This window comes from Brassica napus, unplaced genomic scaffold (assembly GCF_020379485.1).
Source record: "Brassica napus cultivar Da-Ae unplaced genomic scaffold, Da-Ae ScsIHWf_232;HRSCAF=398, whole genome shotgun sequence".
Lineage (NCBI taxonomy): Eukaryota > Viridiplantae > Streptophyta > Magnoliopsida > Brassicales > Brassicaceae > Brassica > Brassica napus.
This window is the reverse complement of record NW_026015704.1, coordinates 95,367-121,350: the sequence shown is the minus strand read 5'-3', so window position 1 is coordinate 121,350 and position 25,984 is coordinate 95,367. Positions and strand designations below refer to the sequence as shown.

The 25,984-nt window shown below is 39.0% G+C and overlaps 5 protein-coding genes and 1 pseudogene across 8 annotated transcripts; 3 read left to right on the top strand and 3 right to left on the bottom strand.

The window, feature by feature from the left end:
• Positions 1-631: 631 nt before the first annotated feature.
• Positions 632-3,484, top strand: LOC125600620 (annotated as a pseudogene).
• A 2,015-nt stretch (positions 3,485-5,499) lies between these two features.
• On the bottom strand, positions 5,500-12,754 carry LOC111213888 (glutathione S-transferase T3-like). 4 transcript variants are annotated; one of them, XM_048773263.1, is made up of 5 exons: positions 12,626-12,754; positions 11,630-11,746; positions 10,474-11,559; positions 8,653-10,388; positions 5,500-7,943 (listed from the first exon to the last, which is right to left on the bottom strand). In XM_048773263.1, the coding sequence occupies exon 5, from the start codon at positions 7,933-7,935 to the stop codon at positions 6,637-6,639; it is 1,299 nt and encodes a 432-aa protein (XP_048629220.1). In that variant the 5' UTR covers positions 7,936-7,943; positions 8,653-10,388; positions 10,474-11,559; positions 11,630-11,746; positions 12,626-12,754; the 3' UTR covers positions 5,500-6,636. The 4 variants fall into 4 exon arrangements, with proteins under 4 accessions (XP_048629220.1, XP_048629219.1, XP_048629222.1 ...); XM_048773262.1 differs by having other exon boundaries at positions 8,653-11,559; XM_048773265.1 differs by lacking the exon at positions 5,500-7,943 and having other exon boundaries at positions 8,705-10,388.
• Positions 12,487-14,314, bottom strand: LOC125600632 (CLAVATA3/ESR (CLE)-related protein 42-like). Its single transcript, XM_048773267.1, has one exon. It carries the CDS (start codon positions 12,886-12,888, stop codon positions 12,622-12,624), a length of 267 nt encoding a protein of 88 aa, XP_048629224.1. The 5' UTR covers positions 12,889-14,314; the 3' UTR covers positions 12,487-12,621.
• Positions 14,315-15,756: 1,442 nt separating this feature from the next.
• LOC125600629 lies at positions 15,757-20,195 on the top strand. The gene is made up of 6 exons (XM_048773259.1): positions 15,757-18,082; positions 18,213-18,331; positions 18,399-18,956; positions 19,065-19,353; positions 19,452-19,642; positions 19,784-20,195. The coding sequence occupies exons 1-4, from the start codon at positions 17,381-17,383 to the stop codon at positions 19,279-19,281; spliced, it is 1,596 nt and encodes a 531-aa protein (XP_048629216.1). The 5' UTR covers positions 15,757-17,380; the 3' UTR covers positions 19,282-19,353; positions 19,452-19,642; positions 19,784-20,195.
• A 192-nt stretch (positions 20,196-20,387) lies between these two features.
• On the bottom strand, positions 20,388-21,674 carry LOC125600631. Its single transcript, XM_048773261.1, has one exon. It carries the CDS (start codon positions 21,273-21,275, stop codon positions 20,388-20,390), a length of 888 nt encoding a protein of 295 aa, XP_048629218.1. The 5' UTR covers positions 21,276-21,674.
• Positions 21,675-22,431: 757 nt separating this feature from the next.
• Positions 22,432-24,793, top strand: LOC125600630 (transcription factor GTE1-like). The gene is made up of 9 exons (XM_048773260.1): positions 22,432-22,584; positions 22,900-23,031; positions 23,101-23,307; positions 23,401-23,478; positions 23,562-23,777; positions 23,848-23,946; positions 24,030-24,088; positions 24,175-24,325; positions 24,413-24,793. The coding sequence occupies exons 1-9, from the start codon at positions 22,567-22,569 to the stop codon at positions 24,608-24,610; spliced, it is 1,158 nt and encodes a 385-aa protein (XP_048629217.1). The 5' UTR covers positions 22,432-22,566; the 3' UTR covers positions 24,611-24,793.
• Positions 24,794-25,984: the final 1,191 nt, after the last annotated feature.

The window sequence follows — 25,984 nt, the reverse complement described above, 5'->3', positions numbered from 1 at the left end:
ATTGAGAATATATAAAGCAGCTAAATGACATGCCAGAATGTAGAAGATGGTACTTGAAGAATATATAAGCAGCTAAATGACATGCCTGCAATGGCGGTTGAAACCACAATTGTGAAAAACCATCCACTTCTTCTGCCTGCACAAGCCGGTGTCAATGTAATTAACGAGTAGCATATCGTCGCGACTCGCGAGGGTAACACTTGGATGCCTTTAAAGTCCATAGAGACACATCCAAAAATGTTACAAATTTTTTTATGGGCCTAAGAAGCCCATTTGGGGTAATTGCCTCGGTTAAACATGAGACTAATAGACAAGATCCCAAAAAATATCTAAAAGCTCTAGTATGAATCCACAAGAGTGGTCGTCCCACAAAACACCACCACGAGCCATGTAATGATCAAATATCTAATTGCACTAAGCTCGATGCACGCCAGCCATTTTTCACGTGTCCATATTCATATTTAAATAACCATATTCATATTTAAATAATACTACATTACAATATAAAACGCGTTCGTATCTGATACAGATATACGCGTAGAAAAATACACACATGAATCAGTTTGTGTATTATACAAAATGCTGGTCTAATACGTCTGCGTTTCAACGTCTATATAAACGTTTTGACAAAAGAAACCAAACAAACAAACAAAACATAGCTCAAGTATGGACCTCAAACTCAGGCCAAGCTTCTTCTTCTCCTCTTTTATTCTCATCTTTCTTCTCAATAGTTTTGATTCCGGATCAGCGGCTAGTCCTAAATGCATATCCACCGAGCGAGAAGCTCTTCTCACCTTCAAACAGTCACTTACCGATCTTTCCGGTCGCTCTCTTCTTGGTCCGGACAAGACTGCTGCAACTGGACTGGTGTTCTCTGCGACGCCCGGACCGGTCACGTCGTCAATATTGATCTCAGAAACCCGAGTCAAGCAGTGAACTCCGATGAGTACAAAAGAGGTTGCTTACGGGGTAAGATCAACCAGTCTCTGACCCGTCTCAAGTTCTTGAGCTACCTTGACTTGAGTTCAAACGACTTCAACGGCCTGGTGATCCCTGAGTTCATCGGACACATCGTTACTCTGAGGTATTTGAATCTTTCTTCCTCATCGTTTTCCGGTGAAGTTCCCGCGAGTCTTGGGAGCTTGTCGAAGCTGGAGTTTCTTGACCTGTACGCTGAGTCGTTTAGTGACTCTGGTCCGTTTGCTTTGCGCGCAAGCGACCTCAAGTGGCTGCCTTCTTCACTGACTTACCTCAACATGGGGTATGTGAATCTAAGCGGCGCCGGTGAGACCTGGTTACAGGACTTCACTAGACTCACGAAGCTGAAGGAGTTGCATTTGTTCAACTGTGAGATCAAGAACTTACCTCCCTCCTTGTCTTCCTCTGCGAATCTGAAGCTTCTTGAAGTTCTTGATTTGTCTGAAAACTCTCTCAGTTCGCCCATACCCAACTGGCTCTTTGATCTCACCAGCCTTAGAAAGCTATTCCTGAGATGGGACTTTCTCCAAGGATCTATTCCTTCTGGATTCAAGAACTTGAAGCTTCTAGAGACATTAGATCTGTCTAATAATCTTGGACTCACTGGAGAAGTTCCACCGGTTCTTGGAGAGCTTCCTCAGCTAAAGTATCTTGACCTCTCTGCAAACGAACTCAACAGTCAAATCAATGGCTTTCTAGACGCTTTCTCCAAAAACAAATACAACAGCTTGGTCTTTCTCGATCTTAGCTCCAACAAGATGGCTGGGACATTACCTGAGTCTCTCGGAGCGTTGAGGAATCTCCAGATTCTTGATCTTTCATCCAACTCCTTCACTGGTTCGATCCCTTCTTCTATAGGAAACATGTTGTCACTCAAGAAACTCGATCTTTCTTTCAACGCCATGAACGGGAACATCCCGGAAACCTTGGGGAAGCTTGCGGAGCTCGTGGATCTAGACTTGATGGCCAACACATGGGAAGGCGTTCTCCTGAAGTCTCATTTCGCCAATCTCAGAAGCTTGAAAAGCCTCCGTCTAACAACTGAACCAAACAGATCTCTCGTCTTTAAGGTCCCGTCTACATGGGTTCCTCCTTTCAAACTGGAGCTGATCAACATCGAGAACTGCCGGATCGGCCCTAAGTTCCCAATGTGGCTTCAGGTACAAACCGAACTCAACTCCGTCACACTCAGGAACACTGGTATTGCAGACGCAATACCACACACCTGGTTCTCTAATATAGCTTCTGATGTAACGTACCTGATTCTAGCAAACAACAGAATTAAAGGTACATTACCTCAAAGCCTCGCGTTCCCAAAGTTAAACACCGTTGACTTAAGCTCCAACAGCTTCCAAGGCCCTTTCCCTCTCTGGACAACAAACGCATCAGAGCTTCGTCTTTACGAGAACAACTTCTCAGGTCCTCTTCCACTCAACATTAACGTCCTGATGCCGAGAATGGAAAAGCTGTACCTCTTTCACAACAGCTTCACCGGACCAATCCCACCGTCTCTATGCGAAGTCTCCGGTCTCCAGATCCTCTCCCTAAGAAACAACCGCTTCTCCGGTAGCTTCCCAAACTGCTGGCACCGTTCCTTCATGCTTTACGGAATCGACGTCTCCGAGAACAGCTTATCAGGCGAGATACCAGCCTCTCTCGGCGCGTTGCCTTCTCTCAGCGTCTTGCTTCTGAACCAGAACGCTTTACAAGGTAGAATCCCAGACACTCTTCAGAACTGCTCCGGTCTTACAAACATTGATCTCGGAGGAAACAAGCTGAGTGGGAAAGTGCCATCGTGGCTGAGTAAGCTGTCTTCTCTCTTCATGCTTCGTCTGCAAAGCAACTCCTTAGACGGTCAAATCCCAGATACTCTCTGCAGCGTTCCCAATCTACACATTCTTGATCTCTCGGGGAACAAAGTCTCAGGCCCGGTTCCGAAATGCATAAGCAACCTCACAGCCATTGCTCGCGGAACAACAAACTTCGAGGTGTTCCAGAACCTTGTCTTCGTAGTCACAAGAGCTCGCAAATACCAAGAGATTGTCAACAGCATCAATCTTTCGGGAAACAACTTAAGCGGAGAGATCCCAGAGGAGATCTTGGACCTCTCTTACCTTCGAATCTTGAATTTATCAAGAAACTCCATGGCGGGAAGGATTCCCGGGGGATTTCGAAACTTGGTCGGTTGGAGACGCTTGATCTATCGAGGAACATGTTGTCTGGTGCCATTCCTGAGGGCTTGGCAGCGATATCTTCTCTGCAGAAGCTGAATCTTTCGTACAATAAACTGGAGGGGAGGATACCGCAGCTTCTGAAGTTTGATGATCCGTCCGTTTACATTGGAAATGAGTTACTCTGTGGGAAACCACTTCCTAAAAAATGTCCTAGGAGAATGTTGTAGTAACAACAATATACGGTACTAAGAAGTACCTTACAAAGATAATGTACCTGATCATTCCAAAATAATAATAAAATTATCAGCTCTAAGCTGATCAAGTTGTATCCACTTACAGGAACTTGGCCACTGAAGACAAATCAATCCTATAAACATTTGAACGAGAAACCATTTCTCTTGTGCTTTTATCAAATTCCAATTCTACCCCCTTGCGGTGGGAAATTGAGAAATATTTCAAAGTTGTCCTCTATATTTTACTTGTTGACAAAGTAGACCTCTATACTTTAGTTGTTGACAAAGTCACTCACATTCATGGTTTTATGATGCGATATTTTGTTTCAGTTAAGAAAGCTTTTCTTCTCTTTTGACATTGATCGCAGCATGAGTTAGCTTTTGCTATTATTCTTACCTTTTCTTCTCTCCTGTATGAAGAGATAAAGGTGATGAGCCATCACCTTGTTCATATTTTTAAAAAGTTAATTTTTGCAATATAATCAGCTAATTATTTGATTCTCTTTTTTTTTCCTTTAACTTCCATCACTGTTTGATCACAAAATGTTTCACACATATCAAGCTAAACCAAATATTGAAACTAGGAAAGGTATTGAAACTAAGATGTGTTGGTACTTGGTGCTATGAGTAGGTTGATTAAGTATGTATAACCAACCGGGTGCTGGTGTCTTGCAAAGTTACAAACCATAGCCCATACTATTTTAACTGACTGATTTAAGAATTTTTGGCACCATTGCTTTTACTTTTTACTTATTGGAAGTTGGAACTTCAGAAAATTAAGGTCAATGTAAGTTTTTAGTATCAGTTTGGAATAGCTTCAAAAGCTGAGACTTGGCGCTTTGTTTTATAAGTATGGGGGAAGCTTTTTGTAAAGCTACACTATTTACTGGTTGTAAGTTTTTTTTGTCTTCTCCATGTTTTGCAAATAGTGCCTCACCAAAATAGTTATGATTTATATCAAGAACTCCGCGGTTCTTTTTTTTTAACAGGACCCATACAAATTAAATCAAGTTTGGCCATCGCTATGGATTTAGGGAGAATCCGATAGTACCAACTGGTTATGAATTATATGAGATGATAAAGAATTTTGTACATGTGTTCTCTTAACAAGAGAATCAGGACATATATTAAAAGTTGTAAATCTAAAAAATCACTGTACTGGGTGAATTCCTCCAAATCTGCTTTGAACTTGTGTCAATCTATGGATTCTTTAGTCATTTTGTATAAATATTCGTACTCATCCCAGTGCCTAAGCTGCTGATCATCTTGGGTTGGGTGATTAGCTAGTTTTGTGCAGGTTCAGAGATTGTCTGTTCAGAGTTCAGTGGCAATCTCAACCCGGTCTTTGGCCGTTTGACATTTGGGGGTGTTGTACTTCGTGCTCTCTGTTCGTCTCCGGTCTAATAAATGCTCAGTTTAGTTGATGCGGGTATGCTTGGCCGCTACAGTTACTGTGGCGGACCCATGATTTTTATAAACTTGGGTCAGAAATTAATTGAGCGTTAAAATCAAAACTAAAAAAAGAAAGAAAATAAGGTGTCAAGAGCAGTTTGAACCCTGGTTTAGGGGTGTCAGCCGAAGTCAGAACACCACTAGAACTAGCGAAATTCAGTTGTACATATTTAACAAACTAGATTTATAAAATTTAAGAGGTGTCAGCTGAACCCCCTTCTTTATACATAGGTCCGCCACTGACTGTCTGTTTGTGTGGATAGGTGCTATGAAGCTCTCGGCAAGCTTTTCTTAGATAGATCATTATTTTTAAGAGTGGATTCATTAGGGAAGCCAAAATTACCGGGTTCCGGCTTTGAACTTGGCTCATTTTTCGTGGCAAGTGGATGGTGTGGACTTGGTCGAGCCTCTCGGTAGGTTCTGGTTCTTGTGTATGCTCCTGTTAAAACAGTTTAAGTTTGTGTTTAGTCTTAAATTTTTTTATTTTCTTCTTGTTATCTTTTGTAATCCTATCAAAAAAAAATTAAATTTTACCAAAAAAAAAATATTCGTACAATCTGTTTCAGAAACGGCTGAATGAATGTTTTTTTTTCTTAGGTACGACATAGCCAAACGTAGACTCTTCTTCATTTCGACATGTAATGATGATAGTTTTTCCTGGCATCCTTTACAACCAAACGTATTTCCGTCCATGTTAGAAATACATAAACCGATCATTTAAAAATATAAGAAACATGCTATTAGTTTGTTACTATTAAATGGATAAAGGATCAAGATATGTAATACGATGGGGGAAAGTAAGAAAATGATGGTTCAACGCAGCTTTGGATGCCAGGTCTGTCTTCTCCTCCTTTACACGCAAAAACTATACCGTTTATAGATTTCATTTTTATTTCATTTTGCCACTTTCATCTTTTTCTTTTCCAGTTTTATTTTGCCTTTTTAGCATGCAGTACATAGTTTTGAAGAATATAATGACAAATTCATGTGCAGTAACTACTGTTTGGTGGTGTGTAAGAATAATCCAGACTGTATTACAATAAAGAAAAAATCAAATATCAAACCAAATCGAGATAAGTTTACTTCGCTCAGTAAGTTTCTAGCAAACTAGAGTAATCGTACCGAGTAAACTGAAGCGAAAAAGACTATAATGAACTCTGTCTAATTTGACGAATTTCTAAACTAGTTTAAAGCAAAGAATTAGAAGTGCATTGGGTTTGTTCATCATTACCTATAATCTGCAATATGATTATTACCCAAACAAAAGTATACTTTTCAGTACTACTCATCATCACTTAGCTTTCGTTGACACACAGCCAATGCAGGTTCGCGGAGGCATGTGCCTCTGAACTCACCAAGTACTATATTTATAAGTTATAACTATGCAAAATCCACATTTTATATGGTTGGTTTGTGATTATTAGATGCGACAAGCATGACCCAAAGACTTTTATACATATTGCGCTAGTATTTTCTAAATTAATAATTGAACCGGCTGGGAAATAAGTCAATAAGAGCACTTGCAATGGTCATCCCCACATTGGGATCCTTGGGAATTGTTTATTATAAATTTTTTTGCTTTTTGTTTTTGTTTGAACAGTGAAGGACTCGAGTCCAAAAAGCTCGTTCAATGGTGATCCCGAAGACGGAGTCCTTAACATTAAAATATTATTATTTTTTTTTTAAAAAATTGAAATTGAAAATTTATTAATTGCATAATTAAAATAAAAGGTACAAGGATTCAATTTAAAGATACAAGGATTAAAAGATACAAGGTTTAAATATAAAGATACTAATTATTAATCTTCATCGCCAAATTTATTCCAAATGTTTTCGATCAAATCATTCTTCAATCGTTCATGAGTTTGCCTATCACGAAGATCATTTCGGTTGGGAAATATATTATTGAGAATTGTCGGGATTTCGTTTAGTGTAGGGTTTGCGTTTAGGACCTCCGAAGTTCTGGAAGATTCTCCTTCTTCAAATTCTGAAATATCGTACCGCATTGAATAACCATCTCGTTCATCTTCAACTATCATATTGTGTAGTATGATACATGCTCTCATTATCTTCCCTATCTTCTCTTTGGCCATTGTACGAACCGGGTTTTTCACAATCGCAAACCGAGCTTGCAATACTCCAAAAGCCCGTTCGACATCTTTTCGGACTGATTCTTGAACTTGAGCAAATAACTGTTGTTTAGGACTTTGAGGGAGTGCGATAGTTTGGATAAATGTTGACCATTTTGGATATATACCATCTGTGAGGTAATATGCCAACTTATACATGTGGTTGTTGACCATGTACCTCACACTGGGAGCTCGACCTTCTAAAAGGTCATCAAACACAGGAGATCGATCGAGGACATTAAGATCATTTAAGGTACCTGGAAGACCAAAAAATGCGTGCCAAATCCAAAGATCTTGTGAAGCTACGGCCTCTAGAACAATAGTCGGTTTTCCGTGGCCACGGGCGTACTGTCCTTTCCAAGCGGTTGGACAATTTTTCCACTCCCAGTGCATACAGTCAATGCTCCCGACCATCCCAGGAAACCCTCGTTTCTCTCCCATATCGAGTAGTCGTTGAAGATCCTCTGCTGTGGGTGGTCGCAGATACTCATCTCCGAATAACTGTATTATCCCATCAGTGAAATGATGTAAACAAGAAAGTGCAGTGCTCTCACCAAGTCGGAGATATTCGTCAACCGTGTCAGCCGAATTTCCATAAGCAAGTAGACGAATTGCTGCCGTGCATTTTTGTAGTGCAGTAAGACCCCACCTCCCCGTTGCATCTTTTCTTTGCTGAAAGAATGGAAAGAATTGTTCAAGGCCATCGACAATACGCATGAATAATCCCTTATTCATGCGGAATCGGCGTCTGAAAGTTTGTATCGAATATGTCGAATGGTCGTCGTTGAAGTAGTCATTGCTTAGCTGGTGCTGTCCTCCTTCGCGGTGTCGTTCAGTATAGCTACGGGTTCTTTGCGGTATGGGTTCGGCCTCCACTATATCGTCGTAAATTTCGTCAATGAAATCTTCGATAATATCATCCAATCTCTCCTCGATTTCATCATTTTCATCAGATGAAGATGACGACATTGCTTATCCTGGTGGATAAATAATAAGTTGCTTAGAAGATTTCTTATATTTTGAATTTTTCTACTTTTACATCTTTTCTATTTTTTTCTTATAAGTTAAAAATATTTAGATTATTTCTACTTTTAAATCTTTTCTAGTTAAAAATATTTTGAATTTTTCTACTTTTAAATCTTTTATATTTTTTTCTTATAAGTTAAAAATATTTAGGTTATTTCTACTTTTAAATATTTTCTAGTTAAAAATATTTAGAATTTTTATACTTTTAAATCTTTTCTATTTTTTTCTTATAAGTTAAAAATATTTTGAATTTTTCTACTTTTAAATATTTTCTAGTTAAAAATATTTTGATTTTTTCTACTTTTAAATCTTTTCTATTTTTTTCTTATAAGTTAAAAATATTTTGAATTTTTCTACTTTTAAATCTTTTCTTATTTTTGGTAGTTTGGGATTCTAGTTTTTATAAATGAAGAAAATTCTAGAAACAAAGTGAGAATAAATATAGCCGTTCTTATAACTGATACAACTAGTTAAAAGTTAAAACATATATTAACAAGCATGTAAAACTGAAACAAAATGCATGTAAGCCATATGAAACAAAATGCATGTAAGCCATATTAACAAGCATGTAAAACCTAAGATGCCAAAGACGATAGCGAGCAAAATGCATGTAAAACTGAAACAAAATGCATGTAAGCCATATGAAACAACAACCGAAACCTGATTATGGTTATGGTACAGAGAAGCAAGTTGATGAGATGGATACAAAGGATTGAGAGAAGCAAGTAGCAGACAAATATTACAATGGTTTTCGTTCCAAAATATTACAAAGGTTTTGATGATAAGGTTTTTGATGTTGAGGAGAAAGACATACATATCCGAGTACTTATACTACAAGAAGGGAAAACCCGTGACTTATGAGCAGGAGCTACATGCCAAAATGCTCTCAGTACTCTAAATCCACCCGTGACAACTCCCGTGACCTCAAAGAACTACCTGCAACAACACGTTTAAAAAATGGTTAGTTTAGCTGTAACAACTAAGCAAGTACACACATCACACAACAAGTACTAACTTTTCCTACAAGTGACCTCAAAGAACACACAGTACACATCATAACATTTCAGACATAAGCTTCATTTTTAGTGTTGTTTCAATCTCAGACAATGGCTCTTTCTTGGCCAGCAAGCGATCAAGGACTTTATTTCTAGAAAGTTTTTCCTTAAGTTCCAAAACGCCTTGTAGCTTAGACAACTCCTCATCTCGACCACTCTTCTTCTTCTTACTGGCACCTTTCGCAGCCTTTACCCCGACGGGTCTATCCTCATCTTCTCCAACAACATTTTCTTCTGGTCCGTCAAGATCCACCACCGGCCTCCGCTTTTCCTTTCCACCATCCTTAGCCATATATGTGGAGGCCCATTTCTGCTCATGCCTGAGCTCTCTCCAGCAGTGATCGAGTGTGAACTTGGTATCGTACTTGGTGAAGAATATGTCGTAAGCAGCTTTGATCACATCATCATCATTTTGGCCGCTTCTCTGCTCCCTCAGCGCCTGGTTGTAGCAACCAGTGAATCTGGATACTTCATGATTGATCCTAGACCACCTCTGCTTACAAGAAGTAACCTCCCGCGGTACTTCCCCAACGAGCTGAGGGCTGGCGTTGTAGTAGTCTACAATACGCTTCCAGAAAGCAACAGCTCTCTGCTCGTTGCCTACGAGAGGGTCCTTACTGGTGTTAAGCCAAGCACCAATAAGGATCCTATCCTCTTTGGGTGTATATTTCCTTCTATCTGGAAAGGTCTTAACAGACTCCTCAGGGACTTGCCTACGAGACTGACCAGGGACTTGCCTACGAGACTGACCAGGGACTTGACTAGGACACTCAGGAGGGATTTGGCTAGGACACTCAGGAGAGATTTCGCTAGGAGAATCATCAGGAGTTTGAGACCCAAGCCAAAAAGGCTCGGGTGATTCAAGATCTACTGGCATTTGACTGAACAGAAGGTGTCTATAACCCGACATGCTCTAAAAATGCTCTGTGTTACTCAAGTAGTTACACAGAGCCTTAAGTAATACAAGTTCTAATTTATTATACAATAACACCCTATCAAATCTGAGCAGTTTGGAAGATAGGAAGCAAACTAAAAGCAATTAACAAATATCAGTAGCATTTATTAATACAGTCCTAGTTATTTAGGTTGTCTAATTAAATCCTATGTACTATAACAGCTATTTAACCAAACACCATTCAATTATACAGCAATTTAAACGTAGAACATTTAAAACCAATCAAATCACACTGGTTTTTATCTACCTACAAAAACCATTCAATAAATCTACAATCCTATTTGAATTTTTTTTTAACGGATAGAAAAGAAAAGCAGAGTACCTTTACTTTTTTCGCCATTGGACATGTGATAGAATAGTCCCCATTGAAGCCTTCGCAGCTACTCCTGCAAATAAGTAACATGAGGCAGTCAAATGTTTTAATACAAACGCATAAACTGAAAATGAAATACAAATAAGTCAAGAGCTTACCATGTAGAACCAAGATTACCAAACCTATGACCACTAGCAGGCACACCATTAGCTTAACTCGTGTGGTTTCCTTTCCTGCGTCGTACAAAGTCTTCTCTAGCAGCAGCAGCTTCTGCTCTCTCTCTGCAACTGCTTCCTTAAGCCTTCTTATCTCCGTCTGAAAGTCCCTCATCTCCTCCAAGACCGCGTCATCCAACCACTTCCAGATGTGAGTGGCTCCATCAACGACATTGTTGCAGGTGAAATACCTACGGCCTGGATCTTTTTTCGTGTAGGCTGTAGCAACAACCGGCTCACTCCCACAGTAGCAGATCGTCGGGATGCCATCATCCCCCTCAGGTTGAGGTTGGTTCTGAAACGGCTCTCCATTACCGAAGCTACTCTGAGCTTCATCGGCGTAGATCTGAGCTTCAGCTTCGAGAAGTGAGGTGATGTCGACGGACGCTGATGATGAGGACGGCTGGCTATAGCTATACCTTCCCATTTTTGTTAACCTGCAAAGAAAGAGACAAGCAAAAAGCAAAGATTAGCACTAATGTTGATAAACAATAAGAAAGACGAACTTATCAACACTAAATAGAGCGGCAACCCTAAATCGAATGGGAAAAATGCACAATTTTCAAATCCATAATTCGATCGACACCCGAAAAGGGTTTTCAAATCCCCAAAATCGATCGAGACCCAAAAGGGTTTTCAAATCCCTAAAGCGACCGAGACCCAAAAGGGTTTTCAAACCCCTAAAGCGACCGAGACCCAAAAGGGTTTTCAAACCCTAATATAAAAAATCCCCAAATCGCAGCTTTTTTGCGAACCCTAATTTTGATACAAACGATCCCAACTCGATTGAATATAAATGGAAACAATCTAGCTCGATTAATATAGAAGAAAACGCTTCGACTTACCTTGAGGATCACACGGAGTTGAATCGCGACGGTGGAATCCGACAAATCGCCCTAGAGAGTTGAGAGGTTTTTTTTTTCTTTGCTTTCGTCGAAATGAATTTTTTTTTCCCCATTACCAAACACAAACGCTCCTCCGTCCAATCTCTCTCCGCCACGTCGCCCACGGACCGGGTCCGTCAAGATGCTATTTACGGATCAATCCGTCAAATGGACTGGGTTTATATTAATTAAAAAATCAAAAAAGTGCAACGGACCTGGCTAACGGACTCGATGTCATCCCCCGTTGCAAGTGCTCTAAGTGTGTGGATCCACCCACGTTAGCTCTTCTATATCTCAAGATTCTTGTCTTTTGTTTCATTTTGCTTAATGGCCTGTTCGAGAATCAAAACAAATAGTTTGATTAATTTCTTCGGTGTTCCACGTTTTTACTTTTCTAATATGATGAATCTTTCAAGGGGGTCGAAAAGCGCACACACACACACATATATATATATATATATATACGTGACAGTGTGAGTGCCATTATTATTTGCATGGGAGATTGAAACTTTATTAGGAATAAAGAAAATTAAAGCATACTGAATTTGGAAAATGGTTCAAACCCTTTATAAGCACGTCTGTCTATATATGTTTATGCGTGTGTACATATTTGTTTCTACACCTTTCTTATAACCCGGGGGATCCCCAGGCATGTGGACGTATTTTTGTTTTAAAATTGTTTCTTTGTTGCTATTTTTGCATAATTCTTTACTATGCTAAAATATACTTATAAGATATATATTTCAGTTTTAAAGAATGTAAAAACTTCACGTAAAGTTTTAATATTCTGTCAAATAATCTTGTTTTATTACTGGTGCCGTGTTTTATACACTTTAGGATCTCATTATAATTCTTTTAAAGAAAAAGTAGTTCCTCGCAGATACATTTAGAGATTAACTCGCTTAAAGAACTCAACCACTACCCCGTCGTGGATTGTTTAGACAGACGTATGAAATCAAACTTTGGATACACTGATAATATATCTATGTGATATGTATATTTATATATATCTTCTTTTTATGTATGTATATTCATGTAACACCCACAAAACATTTTTTCTTGCAAAATTGGAAGTTTGAAACTTTGAATAAAAGTCAGGTAACATTCGATGACTTTTGTACGTGCGACCTCATAAGCAAAGAGATACACTAGAATACTAGGCAAAATATTCATACAACAAGCTCTGTAATAAACATTTTACACATTTCTACCTATTGGAGATGGGATTTGGACCACTTGGGACTCCGTGTTCATTGTCATTGAGCATCTTCCCCTTCCGCCATGCGGTCATGGGCCGCCGAACTCGAAACTTCTCTCTTCTTGTCCCTTCTGGCGAAGTCACCGCCACATCATTGACGTGTTGATCAGTGGAGCCGGTCCTATGAGTTTGATCAGTGGTTCTTTGATGGCTTTGAAGGACTAGAGAAAGGAAGAAGAAGAGAAGAAGTGGATTGATGATGTGAGGAGATCTCATCACATGTTATACCAAATATAGGATTGTATGTGTATTCAATAATACAACAAAACAACAACACAGAAAAAAAGTTCTTTGATATTTTGAACTGAGGAGCTCTTTGAAGATCAAGAAATGAGTTTTGATATCTAGAGCTCGTAGAGAGAGAGATGTGTGAGATTGTGTATGCAGATTTTCTTTTCTTTTGGTGTAATAATGCGTGGAAAGTGCGCGAGGAAATAAAAAGAAAAAGCAAAGATGGTACGCCTTTTTATTTACGTTGTCTGTAGTCTGAATGTGAACTTTGAGGATTGATGGAGACTGAAAAATCAAAAAGGGTACAGCATATTTAAATATGGTGTCCGTTTTTATATTAAACATTCGATACTAAATTTTTTTTTTTTTTTTCCGTCAAGAGTTGATATTATTACTAAAAGGGCCAAGCCCAGAATTACAACAAAAAAGCCCAAGGTCCACCAAACGAAACCCTAGAGAAAACTAAAAACGGTGCCTCCGTTCGCTCACGGCGTGCCCCCGTTTCCAGCCGTCCCCGGTGATCAAACCGACGATCCACCGGAAGAACCGTAACTCACTGGCTTCCAAGCCTCATCGCCGCAAACACTTCCAACCGCGAGTTCCCAATAGTGGATAGATCAATCGGTAAACCGAGATCTCATCCGCCTCCTTTCGTCACCGGAACTGGGAAGAAAGCTTCGCCGGCAGAACCACACCTTCAACAACGGAGAACTTCGAACGGCTTCCGACGCGAACTCCTCCAACTAGACCAAACTGAAACCGCAAAAACCAGAGATAAAAACAAAACCCTAACAAACCTAGGGGACTAAAAGCCGGCGGCGCAAGGCAAAGACCGCCTTCACCCCCCGGAAACCCAAGCCGGCGAAAGCGGAGCTAACGAAGCCTCCGCCTCCCGGAAACTAGACCGGCGGCGATGGATCTGAAGGAGCCTCCACCTCCCGGGAAACCCTAATCTGACAAACCGACATCACCCCACCTCACCCTTCACCCAGTCGCGTCGTTACTCCAGCCACCGCGCCACCATGTGGATCTGTTCACTCCCCGAGTTGACCACTCCGGTTTGGAACTGGACAGAGCTCCGACAAAATGAATAGGAAGAGGAGGTGAAAAGGAAGTCGGGAAACGATTTTAACCTAAAGAAAATGGGCTCCGGCGACGGCACGAACGCTCACGCGCCGGCCGTACGCCGGACCCAAAACCAGATCTGCTTTCTCTCTCTGCTTTCTCTCTCTATGCTCTCTCACTGCGGTTGTTTCTCCATTCGATACTAAATTCATCGTCTTCTTTTTTGGTTAAATAATATTATATACTTCTTGAAAATATTAATTATAATTTACATCACTGAGAGAGCTTATTATTATAGGTGAACAGATAGCTATCGACTTTGACCATTTGATTTGGAGGTTCCGAGACAAACACAAGCCGACGATCATTTTTTTTGTTTTTTCATCTCATACGAGATTCTAATCAGCTAACAAGAAAATTCAAACAAAAGAAAAGGAAAAGGGGCGAAGAAAAAGGAGAACGAGAACAAATTATTTACGGAAAATTAGCCACAAAGGACAAAGAGTCTCATCCAAATTCCATGACAAGATTTATCAGTGTCATGTTCCTATTTGGACACTTTTATATCACTTGTCAAAAGATTTGTTTGATCTTCCCGAGTATACTCTCCTAAATTAGGTAAAAAATCAGTTTCACAATAAGATGAAGAGTTTACTATATAGTAAATACTATACTGTATTAAACTAAATATTTATTCTGTTCACTAATACAATTGTATTTTGTTCCCATGGAATCCCGTATCCCAACTTACCAAATTAATGTTTAATGGGTCGGTCAATTATGGTACATTTAGTAGACCAGCGTGGACCTATATAAATCAGATGGAAGTGGAATGTATTGGATAACAAAGTTGTCGCAAAAATCTTTCAACTCTCCATGCAAAGAGAGAAGAATTTCTATAGACAATGTCCTAATTAATTACAAAATTTACATATCACTACGATACAAGTAGAGATAGATTTCTCAGACTTGGTGAACATAATTACAAATCCTCAACGTTTGATTTTGAGTTAGTTTCATTTCACCTTTTACGAGATAGTTTTTTTGGGATTTTGCATCTCATATATTTTTGCAGATCCAAGAATATGTGTGTATTCTCTTGCCAAAGAAGCGAAAAGTAGTGGTGTTCTCTTTTCTCATATATATCAGATTTGGTTGAAGCGGATTTTTTCCTAGAACAATTCAACCTCAACTGCCACTTGATTTTATAAATTGGATGTCAAAAAATTTCAAATTGTATTTATTGAATATATTTTAAATCTTTAAAAAAAAATTGCGATGTCGTGTGGCTAATGAATAAGAGATCTTTGGCATTTCAAGGTGAATGAAAATAGTGTGTCGGTAGCCCTATGCATTCACTTAAGTAAACCTTGACGAGAGCAATGGCATCTCGTCTGATGGTGGTTATGGTGTTGGTGCATGAAACTTCTCTGATATATTGTAGGCTACCGTCACATTTCAATATTTAGTCAGTAATTCAGATAAAAATATTTCACATCATCACACACTAAAGAGAGCATGATAAAAAACATTAACTCCACTTGTTGGTATACGTTGGTCGTTGGGACGCATGTTTGGAATGCCCTCTAAAGAATTACTATTTGGTAAAAATTGCACAATGTCCACTAAAACTTATGTGTAACTTTTCGCCAATCGATGAATTCGTTTCAGGATATAGTGAATTCGCCAATCACTGGTCCAACGGCATTTCTTGATCTATGTACATCCACAGGTACATCTTTTCATATACTACTAATTAAATTGTTAGTCTAACATAGATCACTGTTGAATATTTGTATTTTCACATGACGGTCATAACTATCATAAATTTGAAATTGATCTATGCGGTGCAAACCTATCAATTTCTTTTATTTTGTTGAGATAGCCTTTATGTCAGATGTTAAGTATATGTATTTTTACCCTCTTTAATGTGCATATTAAAATTAATCACAATTTTTTTTCCATTATTTTGGGCATTTTCCACCCTCGTGATAAGTTCATCCATCTTCAAGTCTGTTGCTCGTTTCTTCATCGACATTAATTCAGTCATTTGGTCAGTTCATGATATTTATCCATTCTCTTGAAAGCATTTTAGAGCTCTCTGAAGAACAGTGTTCCTTTTTTTTTTTTTTTGTCACTAAAACAAACGACATATTAGATTGATACCTAACTCACCAAGCGACATATTAAATTATTCTACTTGTTTGGCCCAGCTCAAAAATGAACTATTTCATATTTTATGTTTTCTGACTCTTCCGACTTGGATTCTCAGGACGTCTTCAGATAACCACACTATAGTCCATGATCCCCTAACCATACTTTGGAAAGTTCATGTTGCTCACTAGCATTGAGCCCACCTTGTAGAAGAACATCACGGATCTCCCATTTATCCTACAATAGTTTAAGAACACGATTGTGTACCCAAACATATACTATCCATTGTCTTGGAAGAACAATTAATATTCAATTTTTGGTTAGTTAGTTGGTTTGGTTTGACTCAGCTCCCGCCTTTCGTGTAACTCATTAAAGAGGAAACCATGAAAAGATTGTTGATCTCAACCATATTTTACGACAAATTGAATTCTTAGTTAACGAACTCATATAGGACCGAGGAAAGGAAAACTTAATACTATAGAATATGAATTTATATCTTTCTGTTACCGTAGGTTTCAGACTCTGCTTTGGTAATTTAATTATATGTCGATGAATCATAGTTTTATGTCACAGTAGAACATTTTTGATTTAGCAAACACTATACATTATTTTTGGCGCAAAAAATCTCTGAATCTTGATCTAGAAAATTATGCAGGTTTTTAAAAACAGTTTAATGAAAATAAATCAAGAGTTGATCCAAATGTTAAAAATCTAGTCAATGGTCCCCAATTGCCAACGGCTCCTTTGGACTCTCCGCTTTAGGGCCCTCCACGCCTTCATAAATTCCAACGCTAATAAACTTTCAAAAGATTACATTTTTAATTCCCCCAAGTGAACGCTTTCTGCATTCCCAACGCCTTATTTTAGAAGCTTCCTCGAGACACTCAACTTAACTACTTGTCTTCATCTCGAATCTGTCTTTCCTTAACTTTTACACTCTGTTTTGTATTCTTTCCTTTTTCTCCGACACGTTTCCAAGTTTAGAGGATGAAACACAAAACAGTTCAAGGACTCGCAGTTCTGTTCTTTTTACTGGTCGTCGTTATATCAAAACCTTCTAAAAATAGATAAAACAAACACACAGTTGCACTGAATTTCTGTTTCTTCATCGTTACCTTTGTCTTAACACCAAAAATTAGTATCTTCAGTTAGTTACAAAAAAACGAACTTTTCTTCCTTTTTTTCTTCTTCTTCTTTCCCCTTTTGGAGAGAGACAAACATATTCACAAGATCGAGATCCGATCAAAGATGAGTCTTTATGTTGTTTGTCTTCCTCTTCTTGATCGTTAACGAAATGGCGTCTTCTCAGTTAGAGATCGCCTCTTTGCGATCTAACTTCGGATGCATCATCCTCAGAGACCGCAACCAAAGGCAGAACAACCACGACGCCGTTTTCAAAAAGAAGAACAAAAGCCGTCTTGGGTCGCCGGAGAAACCACGTACCGGCAAAGGAAATAACTTTTCCGACAGCACGAAGAGAAACGACAAACGTGGAGGAGCTTCTTCTCTTGTGCAGATATGGGAGGCGAGGCTGAACCGATCTAGCACCGGAAACTCATCGCCGATTCAAGAAGAAACCAACCTTTCGGCTCCATCTACCGACGGAGAGTCTGAATCAGAGAACGTGTCTAAGAATAATGATCCAACGGTGGAGGTTGAATCCGGTGCTCTCGGTACGGTTCCTGAGTCCGGAGAGAGCAAATGGGGCAGAGTCGCTGAGATTATCCGGAAACTGAAGCTAACCGCCGGAGATAATGTTCGTGCCGCCGACGTGCTGAACATTAAAACGCCGAAGCAGGAGAAAAGTAGTTTTCGGGCGGTTACTTGCTCGCCGCGTCTACGAGGACGGCAAGCGTTCTCCGATTTGCTTATGCGTTTGGAACGCGACCGTCATCGCGAACTGGAGTCGCTTGCTGGACGCAACGCAGTTTCTAAGTTTTCTCAACGCGGTCGTCTCCAGGTACACTTGCATTTTTGAGAAACCACCCTATACTTCCACATGTTTACAAATATAGCTCATAACTTTCTTAAGTTACAAAATAAACCCATTTTCGGAGTTTAAACTCTCTCGCTTTTTCTTGATAACACAGTCAATGTTGCGGCTAAGGACTCTCAAACGCGGCTTATTGATTCAAGACCGTCATCTTTCTAGCGCAGAAACACCTGATCTGAGTCGCTTTGAATTTGGTTCTACAGTTCTTAACCTAAGGTGAGATCAAGAACCTTTCTATTCTCTTTTTACAAGTTCAGCTCTCAATCTTTACATCGTTAAATAGGGAAAGATTCGGGGCAAACGCCACTTCTGAAGCAGAACGGAAGAAGAGACAAGAAACTACCTTAGAAACAGAGAGAAGTACCGAGAGCATGAAGCCAAAAGACACTACTATTCTTCTAGAAACGTCTTCCGCAGAGCGGTTTAGCCATCGAAACCACAAGATAGAGGAAGCAAACTCACGCAAGAAAGAAACCGAACCAAAGATGAGTTACCGTCAGCTGCAAGAAGCTTTGAAAAGAAAAATTGATAACACAAGCCCCCACACCATCGTAACTCTTCAAGAACCGCGTACACCGGAGAAGGAAATGGCGAACATTGTGGAAAGCCGTAAAAATGGAACTCATGAAACACCGTTCCTTGAGTCGCAAGAAACGTCGTTTGTATGGGAATATCAAGAAGAGTATGAGGATGAACAATCTTATTATGGAGAAACGAGCAACGACTGGTTTACTGAAATATCTCGGCCTCGGACTTACTGGGAAGATCTGAGGAAATCGCGCTACTTGGAAGTGATGAACACTCGATCTGACAAAGACGATATATGCAGACTCCTTGAGAGGTAAAACAAAATGAAAAGAATTCATATTTCTTTATTTTTTTGTAACATCATATTTCTTAATTCAAAACATCTTTTTATAACCTAACATCCGTTCTATTGACCATACAGAAGAACAGTTTCTGATTTCCTCCAGAGCGAATTGCGAGAGAAGATCGACAAGCTCATGATGTCCCGTGTTCAGACACATCCGGTTCAGAGAATTGAGGAAGCTGGTAAAGAGGAACAAGAATGTGACATAGGCCAAGGAGAAGATGAAGACGACGAAGAAGTCAGAGATGACTTGAGCCACACGTCATCGCAGTTATTTGCCCCATCACCGGCATGATCATGGAGTTCTCAGGACATAGGAGTTTCTTCCACACCTGACTTATCACCACTGCACACTCCTCAATCCACTGTGAGTCTTGCTTTCTTGTTGACATGTCACAAAAATGAAAAACAGCAATTAATTTTGATGAGATCTGACATTTTTTTATGTCACCAAAAATGTTTCAGGAGATGGAGATTATAAGCGAGTTGAGATCACAGATCTTACAGCTCCAGCTAGATATGTCGGAGCTACGTGACTCTGTCAAAACGTGTTTGGACGTAAACGCTACCCTTCAAAAGTCAGTTCACCGCGAAAATCCCCTGAAACGCAAATGCTGCGTTTGTAACGCATCGCAAGTTGAAACACTTCTATACAGGTAACCAACTCACCTAATCCTTTGGCTATTAAAAAAAAAAACATTTCAGTTTTGTCTTTTTCAGGGTTTTTGATAAAAAATTTGGTACTAGTTTTTTTTTTTTACTTTGTTTATACGTTCCTACAAATTTGTTGCGGTTAGGTGCGGACACATGTGCACATGCCTAAGATGCGCAAACGAGCTACAATGTAATGGCGGGAAATGCCCTATTTGTCGTGCTAAGATTCTAGACGTTGTTCGCGTCTTCTTCGATTCAAGCACCTAAACAACTAATGAAACCAACGGTTCAAAACGCTAACAATACTTCACCTTAACCTTACACACGTTTGTTTGTTGTATAACCCACCCTTTTTTCTTCCTTTGTTTGCTTTTACGTTTGACTGGAGGGCGTTTGCATTTCGGATCTGCCTCAGAGATTCATATCAACTCTTTTCTTGACGTTGAAGTTTTCTTCTTCTTGTAAAGACACATATACCTTTTTACTTTCCTTCCATCAAGTTTGTACGATGTTGAAAGGTTTAGTATTTACCGTTTATATTATACGTTTTATTAATTATGTACCAATATAAAAACAATGATGGGAAAATTAGTACCAAAAAGAAAGCTTAATATTCGGATCAAAGGTGATACATGTGGAGGATCAATATCGTAATCCTTCATCATTGTTATATACATACCGGTTACTTGTAGATACGAACATATATTATAGTAAGTCTTATTATAGTGCTATGTTTTCTTAAGTTCTTCACGCGTTCTGTGCTGCTAAGAACGTGTTGAAGTCATCTCTAGCTTTAAGCAAGCGTGGGGTGATACACGACCGCGGTGAAGTCGGGCATGAAACCGAGGTCGTGGTTGAAAACCTGACACGGCGATGCGGTGATGTCTCAGCCGAACAACCCCTTTGTTGCCTTTCCGACCGAGAAGTCTTTAGAACACTTCTCAAAGGTAAACTTTCTCGTTCCTTGTCGAAGAAGAAACCCAAACTCATTGGTTCTTGGACATCTCCACCGCTTCCACGGCCACACTTGATCATCTCCACTGGTAGATCAAAGTACAACCGGTTGTTTTCTCGGGCTAGAGCCGTTGTTGTTGAAGCCCATGAGCCACATTCGAATTTCTCAAACGAGTCACCTAGGGAGATTGTGGAGTTTGAAAACGATGACGCTTTGGTCATCTTCTTCTTCTTTACAGAAGAATCATCGCTGCTTTTCGGTGACCTCACATGTTTTTGCTTCATAAATCCAGGGAGGGATAAACAGAAGGCGTTGCATTTGAACTCTTCTTCATCTTCATGGATAAATTTTTTTACGGGATACCTAGCTTTTCCAACAGAAAGCATGGATTCTTGGGTGCCAAGCTTCTTACGTGGCTTCATCATCGGCTCGGGAAGAACAGGAAGCGGCACGGCGTTGTCTCTTGGCGGAGACATAGCCAGAGGTAAGACCATTCTGAAGCTTTCATCTTTCACAGATGGGCGGGAGAGAACCGGTGAAACTGTCAGCTGGTTCTTCACTAAGAAATTGAAAGTAGGGTTAGGGTTTTCTCCGGGGAAAACGCTGAGACGCTGCCACTCGTCGTTGCTCCATTTGTTGGTTAGACCATCTTCTAACACAATCAACGCTGGAGGAGACATAATAAACTTAGTAATCTAAGGTAATATACTAACAAAGGTGAATGAAAAGTAAGAGGTGAGATGCTTAGGGTTGGATTAGAAACGTAGAATTCATAGGATATATATATAAAACGGGGAAGAAGTGGAAAGCACGTCTATGGCGGCGTGGAGAAGTGGTGACTAACATGTAGGGGTGTTGGCGGTGTGAAGGTGGTGAATGATAATATTTGAATTTATAAAAAAAATCAAGAAGATGCATGATAATATACAGTGGCGAAGCCAGGGCAGTGATTAAGGGGGCACGTGCACCCACAACATTTGCAAGATTTTATATTTTAGTATGCAAAATACAATAAATCAGCTAGGATAGATGGTTTTAATGATCTTGTGCACCCATTAATAGCACGAATTCGATCAAACTATGTCTCTTACTTTAATTGTATTAGTTATGCACCCACAAAAAAATATCTCTACATTCGCCCCTGATAATATATGACCATTGGCTTTTTCTGAGCAGTGTATGTGAATGATGAGGTACATGATGAGGTCACGAGGATAATCAAATGAATTCTGAATATTGCCTCTTTTTTTTTAGCAACTAATTCTGAATATTGCCAAAAAATATTAGAAAATGGATGAGTATAATCAAATGATTTTGAATCTTGACAAAAATATTAGAAACTGATTTTAGAAATAAATACAATTTTTTTTTTTGTTGTTGTTGTTGTTGGATCATTGGAAGTTTACTCTTGGCAAGAACAAGAAACAAATGTTGTCAAAGTAAAAATGCTATAGATTTTGTTTTCTTTTTTCCTTTCTAAAAGCCATTTTATTGACCATTCAAGATTTTCGAAAAGTTTTCTTTAAGTTAGGGAAACTAGTTTTTCTCGGTTTTCATAGCTTTTACCTATTCTTAAAAAAAGAAGCATATACTATATGGGGTTCCTAAGAATCGACCAAAACCATCATTTTTATTTGTTCAACAAGTAAACTATACATATTAATACATGCCATACACGTTTAACATCTGCATAATCAGTTTTTATTTAATTTCATAAAAAATAGACCTATATTTTCTAGTTTTAAAATATTTAATTTTGGAATGTTATTGAAAATAAAAAAAAAGGTAAAATCATTAATGGGCCGAACACATAAGCCCAGATTCGAAAAGCCTTTTTGTTCCAAACCCTAAACCGGGAAAAGAGCAAAAAAAAAAAAAAAAAAAGGGTAAGCTGACCTTCTCTTCTTCGTCCTTCCTTCCTGTGTCTCCTGGTCCGTCGAAAAGCTCGCGAGTCAGTACCACGCTTCTCCAATGTCCGTAAACGTCAAGGTACATACTCTTACTTCCTTATATAGCTACAGACTCTGTTAAAGGATTGAATTTGATTTACCTTTGGTTTCAAGTTGTGTTCTTTTGAGAAACCACCTTAATTTAGATTAAAGGGTAATCAGAAAGTCTCCACCTTTACTCAATTTTAGTGAGAATGATTGTAAAGAGATGCAATTCATGTTTGGTCTGGAGGCTGGAGTTGGTGGATTAGGGAACAAGCTTTAATCCTTTCGTGTTATTATTTTTACTTAAAAGGCTAAAAAAAAGTAACAAGAAAGAAAAGCTTGTTCTGAAGGTTGTGCTGTCATTGTTTAGGAGGAACCTGTGCTTGTCCCTAACTGCGATGTCGTCGAGAACTCAGAGCTCGAAGTTCTCAACGGAGATGAGGAGAGTAAGCTTGAGGATTATGGGACTTGTGTAGATGTTATAACCGAGAGAGTGAATCAGGTAACAATCGCTTTCACTTTGCATCGTCATTACTTGTAAGTCTCTTACGTCTCTACATTGGAAGTGCAGCTTGAGCAAAAAGTAGTGGAGGTTGAACATTTTTACTCCACCAAAGACGGAGCAGGTCAAACCAACACTTCCAAGAGTAACTCCGGCGGGAAAAAAGTTGCTATATCTCAACCCTCCAAGTGTAGCTCCGCTGGCAAAGAGAAAACAAGAGGCAAACATGTTTCCAGCCCTGAACTTATGCGTCAGTTTGCAACCATTATTCGTCAGGTAAGCATAAAAAAAAAAGATAATGATGAAACTTTGAAGCTTGGATCTTGGATTGCTCTATTTGAACCTTTCGTCTTCTTATACACCTCTTAGATTGCTCAACAAAAATGGGCGTGGCCGTTTCTGGAACCTGTTGATGTTGAAGGGCTAGGACTCGATGATTATCACAAGGTTACGATTCAAACCTTCCTTGGAACTTCGTGTAATGAGTGTTTTTTTTTTCTTTTTTTGATAAATCTTTCTTTATATTTCAGGTTATAGAGAAGCCAATGGATTTGGGAACTATTAGAACCAAAATGGAGGGTTCTGAGTATAGCAATGTCCGGGAGATATATGCTGATGTCAGGCTAGTTTTCAAGAACGCGATGAGATATAACGAAGAGAAGCATGATGTCTATGTGATGGCTGAATCTCTCTTGGAGAAGTTTGAGGAGAAATGGCTTACCATTATGCCTAAACTCGTCGAAGAGGTACATTTTCTAATTATTCTTGTCTTTGTAATGTGAGTGACTGTGTTTAACTGCTTTTGTTATGAAACAGGAAAAGAAACAAGCAGAGGAAGAGGCTCAGGATCGTGCGAGTAAGCAGCTTGCTGTTGAGGCTGCTCAAGCAGAGAAGGCTAGAGATTTAAGCAACGAAGTAAGCAAATGCAAGACCCTTTCGTTTATAAAAGTTGTTTATCTGTTTCAGGGCATTGATGAGTCTTTTGCTTGTGTCTTTAGCTGTATGAGATTGATCAGGAGCTTGAGAAACTTAGGGAGATAGTGGTTCAGAAGTGCAGGTTTTAACTAATCTCTTCTGTTAATCATTGAACCCTTAATGAATGTTCTTGCTTCTTATTTTCGTTTTGATTTCTGAAATGAACAGAAAGCTCTCCACTCAAGAGAAGAAAGGACTTTCTGCAGCTTTGGGTCGTCTCTCTCCTGAGGATCTGTCCAAGGCGCTGAAAATGGTTTCAGAGGGGAACCCGCATTTCCCGGCTGGAGCACCAGAAGTGGAGCTTGACATTGATCTTCAGGTAAACACCAAAACATTCATTGATTTCAGTTTCTTTGTTGCGTGAAAATGGTTATAACGGTTTTTTGTTTTGTTTTTGTGTGAACAGAGTGATGTTACTTTGTGGAGGCTGAAGGTGTTTGTGCAAGAAGCACTGAAAGCAGCTAACAAAAGCTCTGGAGGAGGAGGAACAAACGCACGAAACAACAATAATGGTGGAGAGATGAACAAGACCGCTGCGAAAAGAAGGAGAGAGATCACTGAAGCTATTAAAGCTAATAAAGTTAAAAAAGCCAAGAAGGCTTGAATCTCTTTCTTTTTTTTTCTTCTCTCTCTCTCTCTCTCTAATCTATGTGTGTTAAGTTAATCCCGCAGATGAAACTGGTGAACATCAATCTGAATTAGAGACTTCCTAGTTCCATTGCGCATCGGGGTTTCAAAAAATCTATAGCATTTTTAACAAATATAAAAAAAGGAAAGTTGAATAACATCTCTATTACAATCTCATGACCATAATCTAGTTTTCTTCCTTTTTCATTCTTGATTCCCAAGGTGGTAACAAGTACATAGGCTAAGCGTTTTGAATTTGATCTTACACTCTTTAATTAACCTCTGATGATATCTACATTCTTAGAAAGATGTGGTTCTTTTCTTAGCTTCACAGAGATTCAAATTATGTTTTATGTGCATTTGTGTTTACTGACAAATAAATCATTATCAATTTATCACGTATGGAGACTGAAGGAAACCCACTTTCCAGCACTTATGGAGGAGGAGAATAAGGGACGTCAAGTTTAGTGGTTTCAGACCAAGTCCAAGTGACTTTCTGATTTTAGTTTTGTCAATTATCATTCTCTCCCACCACCACCTTAACAGGTGTCGGTCGAGGAAAACCCACTTCCTACACATTGTCCCAAACCTTGAAAGCCCCGGACACTACAAACAATATTCCGTGGCTATTTAGGTAGTATATATAGCCACAATATATTTTGTAGCTTGGATGTGTGGTGTGGATATCAATATTCAAACATGATTATTTTTTTTCTTTTCACGATTTAACTACGATACTATTTATGGTTTGATTTCATAATTTGTCTATGGTTCATTTTCTTCGAAATACTACAGATTTAAGTATAGCTTATAGTTAGTTAACTAGGAGAAACCCCATATAATAGTCACTTTTAGTTTTAAATTATTTTGTAGCTGCAAAACCATAGCCCTTTACAGTTTTGGTGTAGTGACTTTACACAATTAGTTACGTTTTTATGTTGTTCCAAACATTTATGAGACTCTAATTTCGTCGCATTACGTATATCCTCTAGACAACACATGACATAAATACTAATGGTGTGAAAGACAAGTAGATAAGCATAACAGTATGAAGAGAGGTCTACAATTTAATGGCAGAAAATATTAATTGGAGTAAGCTTGGTTTGTTTTCAATCCTTTGACAAAAAGAAGAGAAAAGATAGTACTCAATCTAATTGATGTACAAAAGGAAAAATAAAATCTCAAAAGAAACCTTTTGCGCGTGCCAACCGTAGTAAAAGTGTAAAACACATCAAATATTCTCTCACCCTACAAAAGATTCTCATGTGGCGAAGCAAATAAATCATTCATCAACACGACATTAACACGGCTTTGTTAGACATTATTAGTGAATAATTTATGAAGGAATCGG